At 38.6% G+C, this 25,776-nt stretch overlaps 2 protein-coding genes across 2 annotated transcripts in view; both read left to right on the forward strand.

Moving 5' to 3' along the window:
• Dhc93AB (Dynein heavy chain at 93AB) overlaps nucleotides 1-25,776 on the forward strand; it is a 780,004-nt gene that overhangs the window by 262,371 nt on the left and 491,857 nt on the right. The window lies entirely within an intron of this gene.
• LOC137501190 (myb/SANT-like DNA-binding domain-containing protein 3) lies at nucleotides 22,226-25,523 on the forward strand. Its single transcript, XM_068228052.1, has 3 exons — nucleotides 22,226-22,746; nucleotides 24,641-24,776; nucleotides 24,910-25,523. The coding sequence occupies exons 1-3, from the start codon at nucleotides 22,492-22,494 to the stop codon at nucleotides 25,521-25,523; spliced, it is 1,005 nt and encodes a 334-aa protein (XP_068084153.1). The 5' UTR covers nucleotides 22,226-22,491.

The following is a 25,776-nucleotide window of genomic DNA, read 5'->3' on the forward strand; positions in this document are numbered from 1 at the left end:
CCCGCTCACTACTGCAGCAACCAGTCAGGATCCAGCGAAGCGCGCAAAGCCAGCCCCTTTACCACCACTCCGTTTCCCACCTGCAAGCCTCCCTGGCGGCGCAAGATAGAACACGAACTCTGAGAACTCCAGGGTCTTCTACTCACGCCAAGTGTCTGGAAGGGCGGACGAGTTTCAACGGTTCAGTTCCGTTAGTCGTCGAGACAATCCAGTTCTGTCAGTGGATGAGTGCAGCTCTGGATCAGTCAGTGAAGACTGAATGCTGTTGGTGCTGCGTGTGTGAACTGACGGCGAGTGCTGGACAGAGCAGCTGAGAGACGAGGGACAGTGAACGAAGACAGCTGTGAGGGTACGGACTGTGACCACATACAGAATGTAATTCGCCTGCGCAAGCTGTGAACTGTATGATCGTGAGAGTGTACAGCGAGCGTAATTGTGAACTGCCCCAGTGTCTAGATGACAGTCGTAAAAGACTTGTAGTGCGATGCAGAAGGCAGCGGGAAACCGCTGCATTAAAGGTCCTGAAGGACATCCCTATAAATTCACATAATATGGCTCGGAAATTAGTATCCAGAGTTTCTATTCCACCAATCGGATCTCCGTGTGTGGGGGGGAATGCTGCGAACATAGTTGTGAAATATTGTGTACTTGACAGTGCTAGGAAAATCAAAATATATGACAAGAAATTACGAGTTGCTACTTGGAGTGTACGCAGTTTGTATATGAGTGGAAAACTAGCAAATGTGGAAGCAGAAGACGCAGATTGAGAGTAGACATCCTTGGATTAAGTGAGGTAAGATGGACTGGATCAGGAATTCAGAACACGAAGGAAGGATATATGTACTTCTCGGGAGGAACCGACACCAATCACAGATATGGAGTTGCTGTGCTTATTTTATCAATGATCGCAAGTTCAGTCCTAGATTTTGTACCACTTAGAGATAGAGTAATTTGCGGAGGTTACAAACATCACACCGGATCATGAACGTTATTCAGGTCCATTCACCAACTGCCGATAAAGATGATGAAATATAAGCATTCTATGACACCTTAGAAGAAGCTATGAAAATAACTAAGAATGGAGAAATAACACTGGTCATGGGTGGTTTTAACTCAAAAGTAGGAGCTGGCATTTTAGGCAATACTGTAGGCAGCCATGGTCTTGGTGAACGTAACATAAGAAAAGACAGACTTGTTCAGTTCTGTATGGAGCACAATCTGTTTCTCTATAACACATTCTTCAAACTTCCTCCTCGGCGGCTTTACACATGGATATTACCCGCCGATAACGACGAAAATATCGTAAGAAATCAAACTGGTTTCATTTTGGTAAAACAACAACTAAAGAAATATGTGAATCCGTGAAGACGTATCCCGGTGCTGATGTAAATAATGACCACAATCCAGTTGAAAAGGACTTTAAAATACTACGTTTCAGAAAAATTAAAATAAATGTTAAACCATCCAAGCATATAGATATTAGGAAACGATTGGGTCCCAAAATAAGAACTAATGTTGGAACTGCACTGGAAAAGAAGATGGAATTAATAAGAAACACTAAGTCATCAGAGGTAGAATACACATAAAACTCCATTAAAGATAGTGTGAATGAAATCCAGGAAACTGAAATTGAACACTGCAACAACATCAAAAGACAGAGCTGGATGGCAGATGAAATTCTAGAACTTATCGATGAAAGGAGAAAACACAAAACTACAGATCACATTCAATACAAAACCCTAAACAAAGCTGTACGCAGAAAGTGCAGAGAAGCCCGTGAATTATGGATGTCAGACATTTGTAAAGAAATTGAGGTCCTTCAAGAGAAGCACGACTATTTTAACTTGCGTAAGAAAGTGAAAGAACTTGGTGGTTTGCAACGGAGATGATATGGTCAAATTTTGAGAGATGCCAATAATGAAATCATCTTGGGTGTGGAAGGGAAACTCAAACGATGGGAGGAATATATAGAAAATCTCTTCGAAGATGACAGAAATGATCCTCCTTCACCTGACGAGAGAATAAATGAAAATAGGCATGAAATAACAAAAAGTGAAGTCGTACATGCTGTAAAACTGTAAAAGAATGGTAAAACAACTGGACCAGACGGTGTGTACGCTGAAGTTCTCAAAGTAATAACAGAAGAGGAATCTACCACCATCAGACTGGCTGAATAATAATAGTAATAATAATAATTAATAGTGATCTGCATTTAGGGCAGTCGCCCAGGTGGCAGATACCCTATCTGTTGTTTCCTAGCTTTTTATTAAATGATTTCAAAGAAACTGGAAATTTATTGAATATCTCCCTTGGTAAGTTATTCCAATACCTAACTCCCGTTCCTATAAACGAATATTTGCCTCAATTTGTCCTCTTGAATTCCAACTTTATCTTCATATTGTGATCTTTGCTACTTTTAAAGACACCACTCAAATTTATTCATCTACTAGTGTCATTCCACGCCATCTCTTCGCTGACAGCTCGGAACATACCACTTATAATAGCAATATAGTTGGTCCGTTATTGGTTTGTGAGTATCTAAACATTACTTACGACTCCAAACACAGTGATCTATTACCACAAATAGATGAGGAGAACTGATAAAAATGTTCTTTTCTAAATATTGTACTGTAATCAGTGTAATTTCCGCTTTCATTCTCATACTGTAGTGTAGTAAGTCAATTTTCCTATTGTTTTTATATACATTTCTTAATGCAATCATTTAAGAAAATCTCTTGTTATTCTCATGCCTTACATTCCTTCAAACCAATCTCTCCAAAATATCGTAAGCGCTACAAAAACTATTGTAAGAGGACCAGTTTATTAAACAATGCACTCGACAACAACCGACAAACAATCATAAGCGACATTAATAACTTTAAAATAAGTACTTTTTCAATCAATCAATCAATCAATCAATCAATCAATCAATCAATCAATCAATCAATCAATCAATCAATCAATTCTGATCTGCATTTAGGGCAGTCGCCCAGGTGGCAGATTCCCTATCTGTTGTTTTCCTAGCCTAAAGATTTCAAAGAAATTGGAAATTTATTGAACATCTCCCTTGGTAAGTTATTCCAATCCCTAACTCCCCTTCCTATAAATGAATATTTGCCCCAGTTTGTCCTCTTGAATTCCAACTTTATCATATTGTGATCTTTCCTACTTTTATAAACGCCATTCAAACTTATTCGTCTACTAAGGTCATTCCACGCCATCTCTCCGCTGACAGCTCGGAACATACCACTTAGTCGAGCAGCTCTTCTTCTTTCTCTCAATTCTTCCCAACCCAAACATTGCAACATTTTTGTAACGCTACTCTTTTGTCGGAAATCACCCAGAACAAATCGAGCTGCTTTTATTTGGATTTTTTCCAGTTCTTGAATCAGGTAAGCCTGGTGAGGGTCCCATACACTCGAACCATACTCTAGTTGGGGTCTTACCAGAGACTTATATGCACTCTCCTTTACATCCTTACTACAACCCCTAAACACCCTCATAACCATGTGCAGAGATCTGTACCCTTTATTTACAATCCCATTTATGTGATTACCCCAGTGAAGATCTTTCCTTATATTAACACCTAGATACTTACAATGATCCCTAAAAGGAACTTTCATCCCATCAACGCAGTAATTAAAACTGAGAGAACTTTTCCTATTTGTGAAACTCACAACCTGACTTTTAACCCCGTTTATCAACATACCATTGCCTGCTGTCCATCTCACAACATTTTCGAAATCACGTTGCAGTTGCTCACAATCTTGTAACTTATTTATCACTCTATAGAGAATAACATCATCCGCAAAAAGCCTTACCTCCGATTCCACTACTTTACTCATATCATTTATATATATAAGAAAACATAAAGGTCCGATAATATTGCCTTGAGGAATTCCCCTCTTAATTATTACAGGGTTAGATAAAGCTTCGCCTACTCTAATTCTCTGAGATCTATTTTCTAGAAATATAGCAACCCATTCAGTCACTCTTTTGTCTAGTCCAATTGCACTCATGTTTGCCAGTAGTCTCCCGTGATCCACCCTATCAAATGCTTTAGACAGGTCAATCGCGATACAGTCCATTTGACCTCCAGAATCCAAGATATCTGCTATATCTTGCTGGAATCCTACAAGTTGAGCTTCAGTCGAATAACCTTTCCTAAAACCGAATTGCCTTCTGTCGAACCAGTTATTAATTTCACAAACATGTCTAATATAATCAGAAAGAATGCCTTCCCAAAGCTTACATACAATGCATGTCAAACTTACTGGCCTGTAATTTTCAGCTTTATGTCTATCACCCTTTCCTTTATACACAGGGGCTACTATAGCAACCCTCCATTCATCTGGTATAGCTTCTCCGACTAAACAATAATCAAATAAGTACTTCAGATATGGTACTATATCCCAACCCATTGTCTTTAGTATATCCCCAGAAATCTGATCAATTCCAGCCGCTTTTCTAGTTTTCAACTTTTGTATTTTATTGTAAATGTCATTGTTATCATATGTAAATTTTATTACTTCTTTGGCCTTAGTCTCCTCCTCTATCTCGATATTATCCTTTTAACCAACAATCTTTACATACTGCTGACTGAATACTTCTGCCTTTTTAAGATCCTCACATACATACTCCCCTTGTTCATTAATTATTCCTGGAATGTCCTTCTTGGAACCTGTTTCTGCCTTAAAATACCTATACATACCCTTCCATTTTTCACGAAAATACGTATGACTGCCAATGATGCTTGCCATCATGTTATCCTTAGCTGCCTTCTTTGCTAGATTCAATTTTCTAGTAAGTTCCTTCAATTTCTCCTTACTTCCACAGCCATTTCTAACTCTATTTCTTTCCAGTCTGCACCTCCTTCTTAGTCTCTTTATTTCTCTATTATAATAAGGTGGGTCTTTACCATTCCTTACCACCCTTAATGGTACAAACCTGTTTTCACATTCCTCAATTTCTTTAAACCCATCCCAGAGTCTGTTTACATTTTTATTTACCGTTTTCCACCGATCAGAGTTACTTTTTAGAAACTGCCTCATGCCTGCTTTATCAGCCATTTGGTACTGCCTAACAGTCTTACTTTTAAGACCTTCCTTTCTATCACATTTATTTTTAACTACCACAAAAACAGCTTCATGATCACTAATACCATCTATTACTTTTCACTATGATCGAATAAATACGTAACATAATATATGATAATAAGGTGAAAAATTAATTTCTGGAGTAGAATAAGAAAAGAAACTGCCTAAACTGTAAGTATTCAACCCGCTAATCGTTTTTATCATCTCCTGTAAAATTCATATTTTGTCGCTTACGATACTTTGCCTTTCCAGGGACAATATGCACTGAAAATTTCAAAGTGTGTTTGTAAATATGCCCTACAAAATGCCCATATATGTACTGACAGTATATAAGTACCAGAAGACAGCCGCAAAAACGTCTGCTGAGGAACCAAATAGACTATATCCTAATTAGTAATAAGTTTTATTGCAGCCAATGACCAAAAAGGAATTTACATTAATAATAAAATCACATTATTCATCTTTGCAAAAGGCTGTTAGAGATTCATGCTGACAAGTACAATTCATAGCATGGTATCTTTCACAGATCTTGACACAACATTCACAAACACATAATCAACATAATCATCCATATGACAAAACTAATTAAATAAATCTTAATTCTATTATTCTGTCAATCCTGAATTATCTGAGTATATCGAACAGATTGTTTATAGATTATCTTTATTGGCTTCCTTACCCTTATTAGTAGGATTATTTAATGTGTATAGAATTTATGGTAATTTGGATTTAAGTTTGGAATATAATGAAGGTAAATAATTACATGATTTACTCTATCACAGTAAGTTGATGGAACTTCTTGGATTCACACAACTTACAATGAAAGCCATGTATGACGAAGCGTGAAACCAAGTGTCTGAGCTCGTATCCTCTTCCTTGCCAGTCTTTGTAGGTCACTGTGTCCGTCGAGTAAAATTCGCTCCATATGTCTCTCTGCTTTGCCCTTAATTTCTCTACAAACTGCAGATAAGTTGGTGTAGTTGGTAATGGCAGGTGATAACAAAGGCCCTTTACGTAGAAAGGTTCGCATCTTATGTCGTACACAAGCCTTGAAGTGTATGTTTCGAGACACATAGGCCTAGTGCTTGTTTTAGAAAAAATTGCTTTCACTTTTTCTAGTTGCTCTAACTGCTTCATTTTCAGATGTGGCCATACAATTTTCAGACGATACGTGAGCATGGGTGAGACTTCGAAATCAAATAATTTCAAGGCCGTTTAACAGACAGCTTATTCATATTCTTTATGTCGTTGATGTCTCTGATTGCTGTGTTTATCCTGTCAATACATTCTTCAGAGATCTCCTGTGTATGTAAAATTCTGATGCTTCTCCACCTTTCCTAAACACCATCGAGACTATCTTGTCCTCATTTAAATGAAGTCTGTTCTCTTGTGTCCTAATTAAAAACATATTCAGAAACTCTATGGTTTCAGTTAAAACCTCTCCAGGTACTGATGTTCCGTCTGATCACAACCCACTACTCTGCTAAATCCATGTCAAACTCAGAAAGCTTCCACTTAAACCATTCTGGAGGAAATGTGACTTATCAACTATTTAAGAAGGAAGTAGAAGATGAACTCAACCAGGAACTGCAAACAGTGCAACCATGATGACATGCAAATTGAGGAAGTTTGGGATGCCTTCAAAGTAGCAATAATCAGCATAAGTGATCGTTCCCTGAAGAAAGATCCTCCTGTGGGTGGGGGAGGTAGATTACATCCAAGATATAGCCTGCCTGTCGTTAAAGGTGACTAAATTGCAGGGGCTCTGAACTTTGGAGAATGGGTTGGCAACTACGGTTACCCTGGCTAAGTCTGGCATTACTTCCACTTACTTGTGTCAGTCTTCTTACTTTCATCTAACCTATCCGACCTCCGTTAGTCAACTATTGTCATTTTCCAACCCTGACAGTATTAGGTTTCCAAAGCCAAGGGAGTCCTTCAGTTTTCCGCCCTTCATGGCCAACACCTTCATTTTTCTAAGTGTCGGACCCCTTCCGTTTTCAGCTTATAAATCTCATATTTTGTCCCATATTGGCTCAACACAACTAAGGTTACCACTACCGAAGAAGCCTAACTCGTCTCAGTGCGATGATTATCGTATGATAAGATTGATGTCTCACGTGCTCAAAATATTCTTGCGAATCATTCACACTAAAATATACAAGAAATGTGGGGGGGGGGGGATTTTGTCCGTTTTGCTCTACGACGTACCGTTTTCGAGATATTTGACATTTTGCATTTAGGCCGCAAATTTGATTAATCAAACCGTTATGCATAGCACGTTATGACCTATGCCATGGCAAGAACAGATTAAGTTACGAAAGTTATTCCAGGACAAAGCATAACAGGCTAAAGCACACCAAATGTCAAAGGGCCTAAGTAGGAATCGAACCGTTGATACCTTCGTTAGGTCACTTTTTTCTTATGCTACCATGTTTCAGTTAGACGGTGCTGCGATATTAGGGGGGCTGACATTTTGTCCGTTTTGCTCTACGACGTACCGTGTTCGAGATATTTGACATTTTGCATTTAGGCCGCAAATTTGATGAATCGAACCGATGTGCATAGCACGTTATGACCTATACCATGGCAAGAGCAGATCAAGTTACGAAAGTTGATCCAGGACACAACATAACAGGCTAAATCAGACCAACTGTCAAAGGGATTAGGTAGGAACCGAACCGTTGATCCCATCATTAGATCACCTTTTTCTTATGTTATCATATTCCAAACAAACGGTCCGTCAGTAATAGGGGGCTAAAATTTTGTTCGTTTTGCTCTACGACGCACCGTTTTCGAGATATTTGATAGTTTGCATTTATGCCCCAAATTTGCTTTTTGACTTTTAACTGTTTTTCTTTAGTCATCGTGTTCTATACGGTAACCATTGTGTCCACGACATCTCGAATGTCAGGCCGATAAATCTAATAGGTCATAAGTTACAAGTTATGAACTCCTGAGGTAGCTCTCCATTTAGGTCTATACGAATAGAGCATAGCAGCCCCTGCCTCATTCTCGAATGTCAGGCTGATAAAACTAATAGGTCACAAGTTACAAGTTGTGAGCCCCTGAGGTAGCTCTCCATTTAGGTCTATACGAATAGAGCATAGCAGTCATCTTGCATAGCAGCCCCTGCCTCATTCTCGAATGTCAGGCTGATAAAACTAATAGGTCACAAGTTACAAGTTGTGAGCCCCTGAGAGAGCTCCCTTATTAAGTCTACACGAATAGAGTATAGCAGTTATCTTGCATAGCAGCCCCTGCCTCATTCTCGAATGTCAGACTGATAAAACTAATAGGTCACAAGTTACAAATCGTGAGCCCCTGAGGTAGCTCTCCATTTAGGTCTATACGAATAGAGCATAACAGTCATCTTGCATAGCAGCCCCTGCCTCATTATCGAATGTCAGGCTGATAAAACTAATAGGTCATAAGTTACAAGTTGTGAGCCCCTGAGGTACCTCTCCATTTAGGTCTATACGAATAGAGCATAGCGGTCATTTTGCATAGCAGCCCCTGCCTCATTATCGAATGTCAGGCTGATAAAACTAATAGGTCATAAGTTACAAGTTATGAGCTCCTGAGGTACCTCTCCATTTCGGTCTATATGAATAGAGCATAGCAGTCATCTTGCATTACAGCCCCTGCCTCATTCTCGAATGTCAGGCTGATAAATCTAATAGGTCACAAGTTACAAGTTGTGAGCCCCTGAGAGAGCTCCCTTATTAAGTCTACACGAATAGAGTATAGCAGTTATCTTGCATAGTAGCCCTTGCCTCAGTTCTCGAATGTTTCAAGTTACAAGTTGTGAGCCCCTGAGAGAGCTCCCTTATTAAGTCTACACGAATAGAGTATAGCAGTTATCTTGCATAGTAGCCCTTGCCTCAGTTCTCGAATGTTTCAAGTTACAAGTTGTGAGCCCCTGAGGCAGCTCTGTAGAGTTAGGCCTATAAGAACAATGTATCGCCATTAGCTCCTGGTCCATCTCCTTAAAGTTAGTATCATAACCAATGTATAGCAAACATCTTGGCTCGGGTGCCCTAGCACTAGGAAGTTGTACCGGTACGCGGCCGCCATCTTGCGCAATCGCCCCTAGGCCGTCTCCTTAAGTCCTATGTCTCCCCTGGGCCAGCTTCCTCCATAAGAGCCTATGTATAGCCGCCATTTTGCCTCGAGGACTCTAGCACCAGGAAGTTGCACATAGTCGCCATCTTGCGCAATCGCCCCTAGGCCGTCTCCTTAAGTCCTAGGACTCCCCTGGACCAGCTTTCTCCATAAGAGCCTATGTATAGCCACCATCTTGCACAGTAGCCCCTGCGCCAGCTCCCCAGATTTAGACCAGTAAGAGCCCGTGTATAGCCACCATCTTGCACATTAGCCCCTGCGCCAGTTCCGGTCTTATTACCCTACTCACAGACGTTACCACGCCAGACAACTCGTTATGAGGAGTTCCATGTGGCTCAACGTCGGTACACGTTGCGCCAAAGTGTGGAGGAAGCCTTTCGAATCATAATTCCTGGGATGCTCCGCAAGATGGCAATGAGGACTTGGAGACGGATATAACTCTGTGTAAGGCACAATGCTGCACATACAGATTCCCTGGATGCATAGTTTTTATATGTACGTAGGCTACTCCATTATACAATGTAATGTTTTGACGTAGGGGTAAGGGGTCTTCTCGAACACACTGTATATTTCCGTTACGGACCTATTTAGGATCCTTGGCTTTGTAATTTTACCTGAAAGCTTTATATTTATTTATTTATTTATTTATTTATTTATTTATTTATTTATTTATTTGAGATATTTGTGTAGGAATTCATGTTATGGTTGGGAATTGTCTGTTATGAAATGAGAAAGATTGCACTTGGTCTCAGGTTAGGCGTTGACTGTTTTATATTATGTCCCCTCGGATTTTTTGTTTATTGAGAAACAAGTTCCTGCATTTTGCATGCTTTATATTTAAACGATTTATAAGATTAGTTTTTATATCATAAAATATATTTATATAGGTACATAGTTAAATTGAAACGAAGGTTTAATCATTTTAATTGCTTTAAACACAATTTTACAATGGCACAAACAGACAATAAAAAGTAAACAAAACTATTACACGCAGAACAATTTGTATTTTGAAGAGCACCCGAAATTGTCAGTTTATTTGAATTAATATTGTATTACTGTTATTTATCCTCCAAGGAAGGTAGCCCTATTTTAACTAAAAGTATGCTAGAGCTATTGTTTATAACAATACAATATTAGAAGTTATTAACACATTCGTTGAACAAAATACTGCTTTAGAATATTACAAAGAGTTTATTATTATTATTATTATTATTATTATTATTATTATTATTATTATTATTATTATTATTATTATTATTATTATTATTATTATTATTATTTGCTTTAAGTCGCACCGACATAGATAGGTCTTTTGGCGACGATGTGATAGAAAAGGGTTAGGAGTGGGAAGGAAGCGGTCGAGGCCTTAATTAAGGTACAGCCCCAGCATTTGCCTGGTGTGAAAATGAGAAATCACAGAAAAACATATTCAGGGCTGCCGACAGTGCGGTTCGAACCCACTATCTCCCGGATGCAAGCTTACAGCTGCGCTCCCCCAACCGCACGCCCAACTTGTTCCGTTACAAAGAGTTTAAAACATTGTCTAAGAGACAGATAAAAGCTGAAGTGCAACACCTCTTCACAAATATATTAGAAACTGGCAGGTATACTAACAAATTATTTCTTTTGATAGCATGTAGTGGACAGTAGGGAAATTAAATGAGCTACTGTTTGTTCTGATTGGCAATTACAAAAGTATCCTTCTGTAGATGGTATTTTAATAAATATTTGACAAATGAAGGAATAAACGTAAAAACAAACTGAAATTATAGTTCCGTTTCAATGAGTTTCGACTTGTTGACAGTTAACCGGAGGTCAGGCCGTGGTGCCAAACTGTTACGACTACAAACAGCTGATCCATGACCAAAGACTGCTAAACATACTCGTTAATGCGCCTCTGGTTGAAGCACAGCGAACTAACTTTTGCCTGCAACTGTCATGGCGGCTGCCACTTCGTGGTCTTGACAGTTAGCCCTTATCAGTTCAATGAATTGATGAGATTATACGTCATTCCAAATTAAAGATATATTTAAGAATAAACACGACATTTTCGCTTAATGTTGCATTGATGTTATAATGAAATAAGCGCAGTGAATATGGTGAGCATTTGCTTGGTTAAAATGAGAATTACGTATGTAGAAGAATGATAATTCGGCTTCATGCACTGACAAAGACATTCACTACAGAAAGACATGTTATACGTATATCAGTTCATTGAGGAATTCACACGCGTAGAGAAAGATACCACTGCCTTTTCATGATATACCTTCCGTGTCATTCTGGTATAATATTTTAATTTTGCTTCTTTGTCTGGTTTGTTATGTTTTATGCTTTTTGCTACTTATGGCTACTTTCATAGAACTGTTGTGCGACATGCAGCACATACGTCCGTTGGTTGCGGTGCAGAATATCTCTACGGCGTCCTCTGCCTGTCGTAAGGGGGCACTAAATGGGGTAACCCAACACCACCTAGATAATAAGGCCCAACAACAGCGTGGTGACGTCACGCTACGGAGGCGATGCAATGCAGAGAAACGCGGAACATGATTAAACACAAACATGATTTTAAAATTTTTGCCAATGGAATAATTTATTTACTAACAAATAGCGTTTAAATTTTAAACTATACTGAATTATACTGTCGTTATTACCATATTTTAATGACTCTGCCATTAAAGATAAACAGCAAACAGTTGTAAAACACGACAGCATCTTGCAATGTTAACTTACTTAGGCCGAATTGCTAACAGCACAACAGGATGTTACAAATATATTTCAATTTAAATAGGCATTGCATGATCTTAAAAGAAAACTAGCACGCATAATATTAGCATAGGCCTAACAACTAAGCTGACGTAGCATCACTGGCAGTATTTGCACATGAGCCTACAACGTTTTCTCCCTTGAAGTTCATGTGTGGTTTAATGAGAATTTTACCTACCATCGATGTCACCAATTCGTCATTCAGTTCGAAACCTTGAACTTTATGTTTAATGTATTCCAGAAAGTATGTAAGTTTCTGTCCTAATATTGGACTTCCGTTCAGATCGGCGCCTACTCTTTTAAAAGTACTGACATGTGGAAACATTAAATTGCTACTATGTCTCATAAATTTGTAAAAATCGCACGGCGCAACAGCCCTGAAGGGCTTGGCCTTGGCCCTGCTCAGCCCGAAGGCCTGCAGATTACGAGGTGTTTTGTGTTCGGCAGGACGAATCCTCTCGGCCGTTTTTCTTGGCTTTCTAGACCAGGGCCGCTATCTCACCGTACGATAGCTCGCAAATGTAATCACGTAGGCTGAGTCGACATCGAACCAGGCCTCAGATCTAGGTAACAATCCCTGACTTGGCCGGGAATCGAACTCGGAGCCTCCGGGTAGGAGGTAGGCATTATATCCCTTCACCACGGGGTCGGCCGTAAATTTGTAAACATGAGGAGATATCAGGCAGAAGTTTGAACAAATAACAAGAAAATCATACACATACACCTTTATGAACAAAGAAATGCTTTAACTGCGACTATTAAATTAAATGTGGGGACATCATCCTCGGTGTTCAATTCGCCAACTAGGACTAGAATTAACTTATTTCTTGAATCTTTCTACACATTGTTACACTCATTCCTTGTAATTCAGCTATGATGTTTTGTAACTAAAGAATATACCGCATTTGTATTAGTAATTTTGTTCACATATACATTAGAAATATTTTATAGTTTAATAAAACCCAGAATAAAGGCCATGTCCTATTAGATGATTACATATGCTATGTAGTATGGTTGCCTTGATGTATCGACGTGCAGAAAAATTACGTGTTTATTGTACTTTTCAGCTGTGTAAGATTGTGGATTGAAATTCTATGTATGAGATATGTACTATCTTCACGGCTCTGTTTATTGCTTATCTTTCTGTTCTACCTTTTTGCCTGCTTCTTCTCTTCACCTGCCAGAATGTGACGATAAATATGATGGACAGTCATGGTCTTGGAAGAGGAGTAGTTAAAAGGTTTTCGTGACGATCAGTACCAGTTATTTCCCATAAAATATCACCGACTTTGAAATGTCTGTGGCATACCTTAAAATAATGTATCACCGTGAGCGAAATCCATGCATTTACGGAGTGAATCGGCCTACACTAGCAGCTCTTGTAGGTGGTATGTTTTAATGCGTATAATAATAATAATAATAATAATAATAATAATAATAATAATAATAAAATTATACCGTTGAAATAATGTATTCCATGATTGTGAGCTAACATAACCTTATATCATTGAAGAGTAAATATGCCTACTGTACATATCACCAGCTGTTGCGTGTAGTTAAATACGTCATAGGCCTATGCTCATTATGAATGTGTGAGAACATGGGCGCCCGCAAAGGGGGGCAAGGGGGGGCACTTGCCCCCCCTGGAATTCTAAAGATGTTGATGTTCAATTGTTTAATATCATACCAGATTATTTCATAAACTGAAATTACTGACAGTCATCTAGCATATGTTATAACTGGAAGTTTCTGTAAAGAATTTAATGTTGCTGATGTTATATTGGTTTTTATATTCAAGAAAATTGTTAATGTGCCCCCCCCCCCTGGAAAAGATCCTGCGGGCGCCCATGTGTGAGAATGTAATAATAATAGTTACTCACCACTGAGTTATTAGTAAATCTGTAGTCTTGTCTTGGAATTGCACGTAAACAAATCTGCCGCATAACCTCGTCTTTCGGAAACTTAATGCATGCACTTCGTTATCACTGTCGCATTTCTCCTTACAGTTGAGTACGCAACACATCAGTACCATTATGTACAACGGTATTAGCAAATGGCACCATTAAACGAATTAAAACTCTTCTAATTTCAGCGTTACATTGCCAAACTCATTGCTGTGTTATTACTAGACCTGGGATTTTAAGGCAAATGCCTATTTCGTTCCTTACGAAATAACATGATTTTTGTCAAATATGTTGACGTTTCATGATAAATCCCTTACATTAAAAGAGTTTTATAGTGCCCTAAAATGCCTATTTGGACCTTTAGAGCCTATTTTACTATTTTAGTGCCTAAAATGCCTATTTTCTATATTTAAAATAAAATTCAACTTCTGTAATTTTTACAATCACCCAATGGACATCCCTGGAATGAGCAGAACAGCAGAGGGTGGGTTTTTCGCAGAGATGTCGTTCTTCAATCAATCAATCAATCAATCAATACTGATCTGCATTTAGAGCAGTCGCCCAGGTGGCAGATTCCCTATCTGTTGCTTTCCTAGCCTTTTCCGAAATGATTTCAAAGAAATTGGAAATTTATTGAACATCTCCCTTGGTAAGTTATTCCAATCCCTAACTCCCCTTCCTATAAATGAATATTTGCCCCAGTTTGTCCTCTTGAATTCCAACTTTATCTTCATATTGTGATCTTTCCTACTTTTATAGACGCCATTCAAACCTATTCGTCTACTAATGTCATTCCACGCCATCTCTCCGCTGACAGCTCGGAACATACCACTTAGTCGAGGATCTCTTCTTCTTTCTCTCAATTCTTCCCAACCCAAACATTGCAACATTTTAGTAACGCTACTCTTTTGTCGGAAATCACCCAGAACAAATCGAGCTGCTTTTCTTTGGATTTTTTCCAGTTCTTGATTCAGGTAATCCTGGTGAGGGTCCCATACACTGGAACCATACTCTAGTTGGGGTCTTACCAGAGACTTATATGCACTCTCCTTTACATCCTTACTACAACCCCTCAACACCCTCATAACCATGTGCAGAGATCGGTACCCTTTATTTACAATCCCATTTATGTGATTACCCCAGTGAAGATCTTTCCTTATATTAACACCTAGATACTTACAATGATCCCCAAAAGGAACTTTCACCCCATCAACGCAGTAATTAAAACGGAGAGGACTTTTCCTATTTGTAAAACTCACAACCTGATTTTTAGCCCCGTTTATCAACATACCATTGCCTGCTGTCCATCTCACAATATTTTCGAGGTCACGTTGCAGTTGCTCACAATCTTGTAACTTATTTATCACTCTATAGAGAATAACATCATCCGCAAAAAGCCTTACCTCCGATTCCACTCCTTTACTCATATCATTTATATATATAAGAAAACATAAAGGTCCGATAACACTGCCTTGAGGAGCTCCCCTCTCAACTATTACAGGGTCAGACAAAGCTTCACCTACTCTAACTCTCTGAGATCTATTTTCTAGAAATATAGCAACCCATTCAGTCACTCTTTTGTCTAGTCCAATTGCACTCATTTTTGCCAGCAGTCTCCCATGATCCACCCTATCAAATGCTTTAGACATGTCAATCGCAATACAGTCCATTTGACCTCCAGAATCCAAGATATCTGCTATATCTTGCTGGAATCCTACAAGTTGAGCCTCTGTGGAATAACCTTTCCTAAAACCGAATTGCCTTCTATCGAACCAGTTATTAATTTCACAAACATGTCTAATACAATCAGAAAGAATGCCTTCCCAAAGCTTACATACAATGCATGTCAAACTTACTGGCCTGTAATTTTCAGCTCACCTTTTCTATTCATCATCTTAGTTTCTGATTGACATCACTTTATCGTGTTTTAGATTTCACATGAGAAAAAATGCCACCTTCAGCAGCATGCAGATACTGCCAGTCACAAAGCGAAAGCAGCCATGAAAAGTAACATTAGACAGACTCTGCTCACACAAACTATATCTCCTACAACCCATAATGGTTTCTATGCTGATATGTGTAGAGCCCTATTTGCAGCAAATATCCTCTGGAATGCTGTGCATAATCCTGTTTTCTGAGATTTTTTTACAGAAATACACCAAGCAGCACATCCCATCAGCATCTACATTAAAGAAAGCTACTTAGATATTTGTTACAATGGGGTCATTTTGTCAATCAGGGAGGATATTCAGGAGTCTTGCATATCGTTATGTGTGGACGAAACCACCGACTCTGAGGGCACGTACATTGCTAACCTTATAGTAGGAAAACTGGAACCCAATCAGGCATCTACCGCTCACCTCCTTTGCTCTAAACAGCTTGAAAAAGTCAATAGTCAAAGCATTGCATACTTCATCAACAAGGGGTTGCAATTATTGTATCCTGGGAATGTTGATGATTCTACAGTCCTTCTCCTTGTCTCCGACGCTGCTTCCTACATGATTGCCACTGCACCTCTCCTGAAAACTTTCTATCCTTCTTTAATTCATGTTACTTGCATGTCCCATGCCTTACATAGACTCGCAGAAACAGTTAGGGCCGACTTTCCTGCAGTAAATACTCTTATTTCAACAATGAAGAAAGTGTTCTGTAAGGCTCCATCAAGAATAGCCATCTTTCGAGAGAAACTCCCCTCTATTCCCCTTCCACCGCAGCCAATCATCACCCGTTGGGGTTCCTGGATGGAAGCTGCCCTGTATTATGCAGAACATCTTGAGGAAAACATGATTGTGATAGGCAAATTGCCTTCAACGGACAACTCTGCATGTGTGTCGTCTGTCGAAGAGCTGTTAAATGATCGTTCCAGTGTTCAGAGAGACATTGCGTATATTCAGACAAATTTTTCATTTCTTCCAGTCACCATTACAAAAATGGAGGAAAAGGGAAACAGTCTCAAACAGAAATTTTCTCTAATTGAGGAAGCTGAGAATAACAGACAAAGTGCTAGGGGCAAGGTAGGGGATAAAATAAGAGACAAGTGGTCTATTGTACTGCAGAAGAACCCAGGTTATTCAGTGCTGAAACGGGTACATCAGGTAATGGATGGGGAAAAGGTAGACTTAGCAAGTGAAATTGAATTGAAAAATGTAGGTAAATTTCCCTATGCCCCTCTAACATCTGTGAGTATGGAGCGCTCTTTTTCTGATTTCAAAATGATTTTAACAGACAAAAGATACCGCCTTACTGTGGAAAATTTGGAGAAGATTATTGTTATGTACTGTAAAGCAAACTACGAATGAAAGTACTGTAGGAATGTTCCTCACAAATACTAAACACATACTCCATTCGCGTTTACACCGTTATTGGATGCCTACAGTGCTGTAATTGTGTACAGTGATTTTAGTATTAAGGTTTTAGATCAGTACTGATAATGATATATCATATAATCCATAAGTTTTTTGACACATGACTTTTTTTATATTGTTTTTGATAAATGTCTTCTTCATTCTGTCCTAATTTTGCAGGTATTTCGGTTAAGAATAGGGATACCACGTTTGTTAAAGTAAAAGAGTATAACGTTACACTTTAAGTGTATATTGTAACATTTTAAAGTCTATTTCCTGCCTATCCACACATTTTAAAAACATATTTTAAGTGCCTATTTTCTCTTTTAAAAGCCTATTTACTTGTTTTAAAAGCCTATTTTAGGCGCCTAAAACTAATTTTTTTTAGAGCCTAAAATCCCAGGTCTAGTTATTACTGAAAAGGTTCAAGCTTGCCTGCCGATGCTGACGTCACAGTTTATTCCCAGAACGGTTGTGAGGCCTTATATCTAGGAGGTGTTGGGTAACCCCAGATTCCGAAGTTGAGAACACCTGACCCCTGGTTGAGTGTAGCATTCCTTCCACATACGGTATCCTACCAGCTTTACCACTTTAATATTTCTACCGGACCTCTCTTGGTCAAACCTCGCATGACTTCATTCTACTGAATTCATAGCCCCATCACACAATAACTTTTGCAGATCCTTTCTATGGCCGATTCAGAGGAAATAAGCATATGTTTTGCCTGCAAGTGTCATGGCTGCCAGTGGTTCAAGTAGCTTCAAAGATGACCATCAGATTAGCAGTCTATATTTTTAATGTCGTTGTCCATGACACACAACACGAACGGAAATGTATATACTCTAATATAAGTCCAGAATCAATTATTCTTTGTAGCAACACGCATACCTCACATAAGATGAACAATAACACATTACATATTTAGGACACGGCAATAAGATGAAAACAGATCAATGCTCGAACAGATAAAACGCAATTCTCGCGCCACGGAGCAGGCGGTTTATAGAGATTGAGACGGTGGTGTGTTGGTTATAGCACGGCCGACTTGATGCGTCGCTCTAGCTAGCTCCTTACCGGCCTTGACAATCGGGTCCACGCACTGTAATCGGAGTAGTTGCACAGCTCGACACGTGGCGCTGGCGGCCGACCTATTTGCGGTAGAAACGCATACTACTTTATGGAAAATATATTGACTTTGGTTGCCGATTTATCGTAATTTAGAGCTATGGAGAATGTTACATGGGTTAATACTGTTAAAATGATTAATCCTAAAGGTTATTTTCGTTGATATTTGCCAAAATGATGTCCTGAAATGAAACTGCGGGGAGATGACTTAGTCCAGCTGACGTTCTGATATTGACTTTCATTGCCGATGTATTTTAATTTAGGGAATAAAATAGTATGCTACATTGACTACTATTGTTAAAATTATTAATCCTAAAGGCTACTTTCATTTATATGTGCCAAAACAACGTCGTGAAATGAAACTGCGGAGGATGGAGGAGTCCAACTGACGTTCCTTAATTGTGAGGAATAATAGTAATCGTTTTTATTATCATGGCATTTAGATACATAGCAGAACTTACCACAATACTTTTGTCTTCTGATGTTAATATTGAGATTAAGAGTCACTGTTCAATTAGAGTTTTAAAATTCTTCAAGCGCTGCTCTCAGAAAGGGGGCTGGACAAAACATAAGAGTCTTACTTTTTCCGTATTCGTTGTATGCAGAACATAAATATTTTGACTCAAACATGTTTAAATGATAATTTCAATATATATAGTTTCAGATTACATTTCATTCATATTAAATACCGGGCAAGCTAGCCATGCTAAATTCAGAAAATAAATTTTACTTGACATGCAGTAGGGTGGAACAAGTTGGCCGCGCGGCGTGCAGCTGTGAGTTTGCATCCGGGAGATATTGGGTTCGAACCCCACTGTCGGCAGCTCTGGAGATGGTTTTCCGTGGTTTCCCATTTTCACATCAGGCTGTACCTCAATTAAGGCCACGGCCGATTCCTTCCCCCTGCTATCCCTTTCCTATTCCACCGGCGCCATAAGACCTATCTGTGTCGGTGCGACGTAAAACAAATAGCGAAAGAAGAAGAAGATTTTTAAATAAAAATTCAGTGAGAGAAAAGTATTTTGAGTAAATAGATTGTAAACTGTTCTCTGCTCGATGATGATGATGATGATGCTTGTTGTCTAAAGGGGTCTAACATCTAGGTCATCGGCTCCATTGCTCAGGTAACAACACTTCATACGTTGGCCTTACCGTCATAGCAGTAGTGATTCTTACTTGTCAATGTTTAAATGTTAAAGTTCAGATTATCTTGAACAAAAATGTGTTGTGTTGCTGTCATATGGCAAATGCGACACCGCCTAAAGGATTATTCTATGAAAGAAAATTCATGGGTAAAAATACCTGATTAGCGTGATTAGCGGCCACTCACGGAGGCCCGGGTTCGATTCCTGGCCCTGCCACGAAATTTCAAAAGTGGTACGAAGGCTGGAACGGGGTCCACTCAGCCTTGGGAGGTCAATTGTGTAGAGGGGGGTATCGATTTCCACCTCAGACATCCTCGAAGTCGTTTTCCATAGCTTCTCACTTCTCCTCCAAGCAAATGCCTGGATGGTAACTAACTTAAGGCCAAGGCTGCTTCCTTCCCTCTTCCTTGGCTATGCCTTCCAATCTTCCCATCCCAACACAAGGCCCCTGTTCAGCATAGAAGTTGCGGCCGCCTGGGCGTTGTACTGGTCATCCTTCCCAGTTGTATCCCCCGACCCGCAGTCTCACGCTCCAGGATACTACCCTTGAGGTGGTAGAGGTGGGATCCCTTACTGAGTCCGAGAGAAAAGCCAACGTTGGAGGGGTAAGCAGAGTAAGAAAAAAGAAAGTACGAAGGTAAATACCCGACATAGAAACGGAAAAATAAGACGAGAGTGTTACCTGCTTTTAGCCACTCCGTAGTTTTGTCGTGGTCTACAGAGAATTCGTGAAATGATAGTGTCCCTTTGCTTTTTTTTCCTGTTCGGAATACAAAAAAAGGCACACAGCAATATGTATTCGAATATTTCTTAACACAGTTAAAGAAAAGCAAATCAACACACCATTAAAAAACGAATTAGCACATAAATTAAAATCCTTGTTCAGGACGAAGTTACAGCGAGAAATCACTTTGTTCTTGTTTCCATAAAATTTGTGCTCGAAGTACGAAAAGGTGCACAAGAATGTCTTAAATTCCAAGATTTGTAAACACAATTTAAAAAATATAATCACCACACTACACAATAAAAAATCAACTCACTAGCGCATAACTATCAGATCTCATTATCAAGCCAACAAGTACCTCATTGCGAACACATTGCCAACATTTACGACAGAAAAACCAAAAAATAAAACTGGAAATGCGACAATTTGCTATATACAGCTTCCTGTCAGTGGGTAGTAGGCCAGCGCTCCAGCGGCATTATGGTGAAACTTTCCAATTACAGCTTCATACTGGGCTTCACAAGCGATTGTCAAGGCCGGTATAAGGAGCGCAGCGAGGTATCCAGTCGGCCGTGGTTATAGCATCGCCCTCTACTATGACTGCGCTAATACGCCTTCTCATTCGCCCAGTCACACATGTAAACGAGCGAACACGACGTAATTACCAGTTCAGGCGCTTGGAGCGCTGAGAAGTTGGCATTACTCTGCTTAACGAGGCACGCTCAGTGATCATTGCTAATAGTGCTGGAGTATTTTGAGCCTGTGTTTACCTTATTTAGCCTGTTTCGTTGGTCGTGAACCGTTTTAATGTTTATGTACATAATATTGTTTACTACTGTGTGCCTCAATGTAAGATGAAAAGCAGATCGGCATGTGGGATTTCGTTTCATGAATTTACTTTCAACGAGTAACAACGTCATAAATGGCTAAATGTTACTTCAAAACAGAATTTCCCGAAGAATTTCAATTCAAGATCATCGAAACGATATGTATGCCACACCGAACAAAATCCACACTTTCACGCTACGTAGGAGATATAAACTGCGAGAATGGAATAACACTCTTAGTAAAGAAGCGCCTCTTAGCAGAAAGTCAGTGCCTAAATGAAGAAGAGAGATTGTGATTGTTGGTAGTTCATCGAACAACAGATGTTATATGTCAAGAAACTCGACACCTTCTTTCAACAGTAAGACGCTTCATTCCATGTTAAGCGAATAAAAACTAGGTACTCAAGATGACTGTCATGCAAGCGAAAGTAGAAATCGAATTACCCCAGTCAATAACCTTTTCTGTTTTATAATTTCTGCTGTAACTACAAAATAAAGGTTGCAGCATCATTTTCTTGTTTAAGAGGCTTTTAGGTACAGAGCTACATACTTCAACACTCAAAACAATAAAGGAATTCGAAGCTTGCGGTTTTTTCGTGTTGCGCATTGTGAGTGACAATCGTAAGACTAATGTTAGCAAATTAAACCGAAGATCTGTTGACCTGTTGATAGTGAAATACCTCTTCTTGCTTTCGACATATAGCACATTCTGAAAAGTAAGAAATTCCTTACTAAAAAAAATGATTTTTTCAAGAAACTATATGAGAAGCAATCAAATGAAACGGTGAAACCGGTTCATTCTTCTTATATGCAAAAACATTGAGCCGCCTAAGTTTAAGAAAATGATTCTGCTGCGCGCGTAAGATATTTTGGCGACTGAAGAGATAACAGCCCTAGAATATTTAAAAAAAAAAGACTATTCGTGTACAGATATGCACGATTTTTTAATGCAGGCACCACTGTCAAATACAAGTTATCGATAAAAAAATTGATTCGACATACGTATCAGTAGCACAAATGTAGCAACATTGCAGCCGGACAAGATCCTTGATTTTTTTGACAAGACCAAGGTGTTCAACAGTGCTAATGGTCTTGACTTATAAAGGAGATTAATGCCCGGTTTCTGGAATGGTGAGATATCTATCCGACAGCTATTGATTTGTTACAGCTGTCGAATCGATAAATCTTCGCTGCGTTGCACAGCGTAATAGCAGCTAACTTATCGAACTGTCAACTATTGGCTCGTTGATCAAGTTTCGTAACTACTCACTAGATGCCTCCGCTAGTACTACCTTGTTTTTATGCATAATATGAGCAGAATCCAATAGGCAGTGATTCACAGTCTTGGCTATTATCCAGCTGTCCCAGTCATCATCACAAATACAGATACGGTACATTTCGCTGAATAATATTGCTAAATTCTGCAGAGGGTAACATCATGGATAGCAAAAGGGCAAAAAACTTCACTGAACAAGACAAAAATATATTGTTAGATATTGTAGAGCAGTTCATAAGTGTTATAGGGAACAAAAGGACTGATGCAACGAGTGTGAAAGAAAAGAATACAGCTTGGGAGGAGATAACCAAATTGTACAATGCTAATTGTCAATCAGGACCCAGGCTCCCGAAACAGCTGCACTATTTGTACGACACATTGAAGAGGAAGGCTCGGCAGCATATTGCAGATGATAAGGTAAGATTTTTCAATAAAAATATTTCTATCTATTCCTACTATATTGTAGGTTAGGCTATCCATATAAACCTTACAATAGAAATGCCTACAAGTGAGTTCGCTACGCGGTTTGTCACGTAGCTGCCAGCTTGCATTCGGGAGATAGTGGGTTTGAACCCAGCTGTCAGCAGCACTGATGATGGTTTCCCATTTTCACATCAGTTGCTTCCTTACCAGTCGTAGTTTTTTTATCCCATCATTGGCATAAGAATTATCTGGCACTGTGATGTAAAACAAATAGCAAAACAGGAAGATGAAGAAAGAAAGAAATTCCTAGGCTTAGGGCCATTTCCTCCAAATGAGTTTAAACGTGCATTTATTTGAAACTGCTGCAGTTTAGCATTTCTGGTTGGTGATTATTGTTTTAATAAGAGGAAGTACAGCTGGACAACCATCCTCCCAAAACTACTTAATTCTGAGTTTAAACTAAACCCATTTTCCCCCAGTTTGTATTAATGTATCTGGGAATTTCCTAGTAAAAAGGTTACCATAGATTTGAATAACAAGCTGCTGAACTATTTACTCAAACACTACACTTTTTAATACAGCTGAAAAACAGTAGGCCTATTGGCATTAGAAAATGAAATAATTAATTGAAATTATTGATGATAGACTGATATTGATGAAGATAGGCTAATGATTCAATGTACAAGTTAGGTTAAGAAAGCATATCTCCTGTTACTGATGACCAGTTTGAAGTCACTAACACACTGCACAATTTTCCTCAGGGAATTAACAATCTCCCAAATATGGCAGAAAATGATATCAAGCAAACTATCCTATCCACCAGTATTTTTATGATTTGTTGGTGAACCAATGAAGGAAAAAATTAAAGTTAACATAAAAGAAGCATCTGTTTTCGTACTTACCTGTTAATACCTCCAAATCCCTCTCTTAACTCATGACATGAGGTTTAGCAGTCCACTTGAGAATTTCAGCTGAATGTAGGGAGCTAACCAAGGCCACTTAATATTCCTGAAGGGTGTGAAGTGTGTTGACACAGATAAGAAGGTAACATAAACAACAGCTCTCAGCAAGATTTTTAATTAAAGAGGCCCAGATGTTTTATGTTTCTTGGGAGTCACATATTTCATTGAAACTATCAGCTGGTTGTTTCCAAGCTTGTTCTTTGTCTTTGAAAGATAAATGCTTCCTCTTAAAACAGTAATCACCACCACCACTTTGAAAGGTACACAGACTATTTTCTCAAATTCTAAAATAGCTTTCTTTGCACTAACTAAAGAAAACAATAAGTTAATTTCTATGTGATTAAAATCTTACTTCTGTTCCCTGGAGGAAATAATAATAATAATAATAATAATAATAATAATAAAAGATCTACTAATCTTATCATGCAGTCAAACTGATATTATTAAAAACAGTAACATGACAATAAGAAAATGAAATGCAAGTGCAGTGGTTTCATTTGAATAAGAGCTAGAACTTGTTTTGTCCAAATTTAGGCAACTATTCTTAAGATACATACAAGGTACTGAGTAGGCCTATATGTTTATGACACAGGAAGGTATGAAAACGTTTCATGGCAGCTAGTAATTGAATACTACAATAATTATCAGTTATGAATCTTTAATATTAATTATTGTTAATATACCAGTAATGAAATAATAATGCAACATGTGGATAACAACTGTAAATATTACATAATTAGGAATAGGTTAGTCTATATGCAAGGCTAGAATAAAATAATACCTCTCTTCCATTTTTATCCTCAGTGGTCTGTCTGTTGGATAGGAGGTTTGCTGGTTTGCTTAGCTATTATGTGAATTACTTTAGGATTCAATGAGATTTATTGCTTTATGATTATTCGTAAACATGCATGTATTTATTATTTCAGGTGGAGCATTACAAAACAGGAGGTGGAACATTTACTCCAAAAACAGACAATATAGATGAGAGATTCATTGCAATGGTGAAACCTCAGCTTGAGCCTCTGCGGAATTGTTACGATTCATGTGCTGAATATCTTGGAGGTATCTAATTTAATCTTCATCTGTTATCTTCCTTTCTGTCATATAATTTATTAATTTATTTTGTTAGAATGAGTACTATAACTTAACTATGACCTTTTTATTTTATATTAATAAATACTATTATATTTTTCAGATGTTGTACTAGATGTGATTAATCCATCAGATGATCATCTGCAAAAGGCACCAGAAGTGGTCACCCAAACAGCCCTTGAAGTTGAGATTCAAAAGTCACCAGGAGTCGTCCCCCAAACAGCCCCTATAGTCCATAAGGTACCAGAAGTTGTCACCCAGGCAGTCCCTGATGTCCATAGGGCACCAGAAGTGGTCACCCCAACGCCCACATGCAGTCGATCAGCTGCAATAAACAGTGACCAATGTAATGGTAATGGTAATGTTATAAGAAGGAAGAGGGCAGCAGAGTGCATGGCAGACAGAGTAATAAAAAGAAAAAATATTAAAGACAAATATGACCATGAAATTCATGAAAAAAAATTGAAAATAATGACTACTGAGGAGGCAGTAAAGGCAAGGGAGGAGGAAACCAGTATTTTAGTGTTGGACCATATGAAAAGATGCCATAAACTAATTGAAAATAAACTTGAAATAGAACTGGAGAGTGCAAGATTGGAACGACAAGTGAAATTAAACCAGTTAGAGAATATTCAGATAGAAAATGTACTTAAAACCTTAGAACTTATGATAAAGCAAGCACAGTATGATCAATTAAAGTGCAACATTGATATTTAGAAGCAGGGAAACAACGTAAAATATTTTTTTTTCTACTATTGTGTGTTATATTGTTCATTAAAATGTAGTGTTGTACAATTTCATTTATTAAATCATATTTCATTCTTACCTGAAGAAGGTGGTAACCAGTGTTCTTCTCACAGCATTTCCGGACCCATTGTCTGGCAGAGGTGGGTCAATGTTATTTTCTTCAGGAATAGCTTCAATGTCAAACTCTTGTCCATGTTCATCTATTGCTAGGTTATGTAAAACA

Source organism: Anabrus simplex, chromosome 6, assembly GCF_040414725.1.
Source record: "Anabrus simplex isolate iqAnaSimp1 chromosome 6, ASM4041472v1, whole genome shotgun sequence".
NCBI classification, from domain to species: Eukaryota; Metazoa; Arthropoda; class Insecta; order Orthoptera; family Tettigoniidae; genus Anabrus; species Anabrus simplex.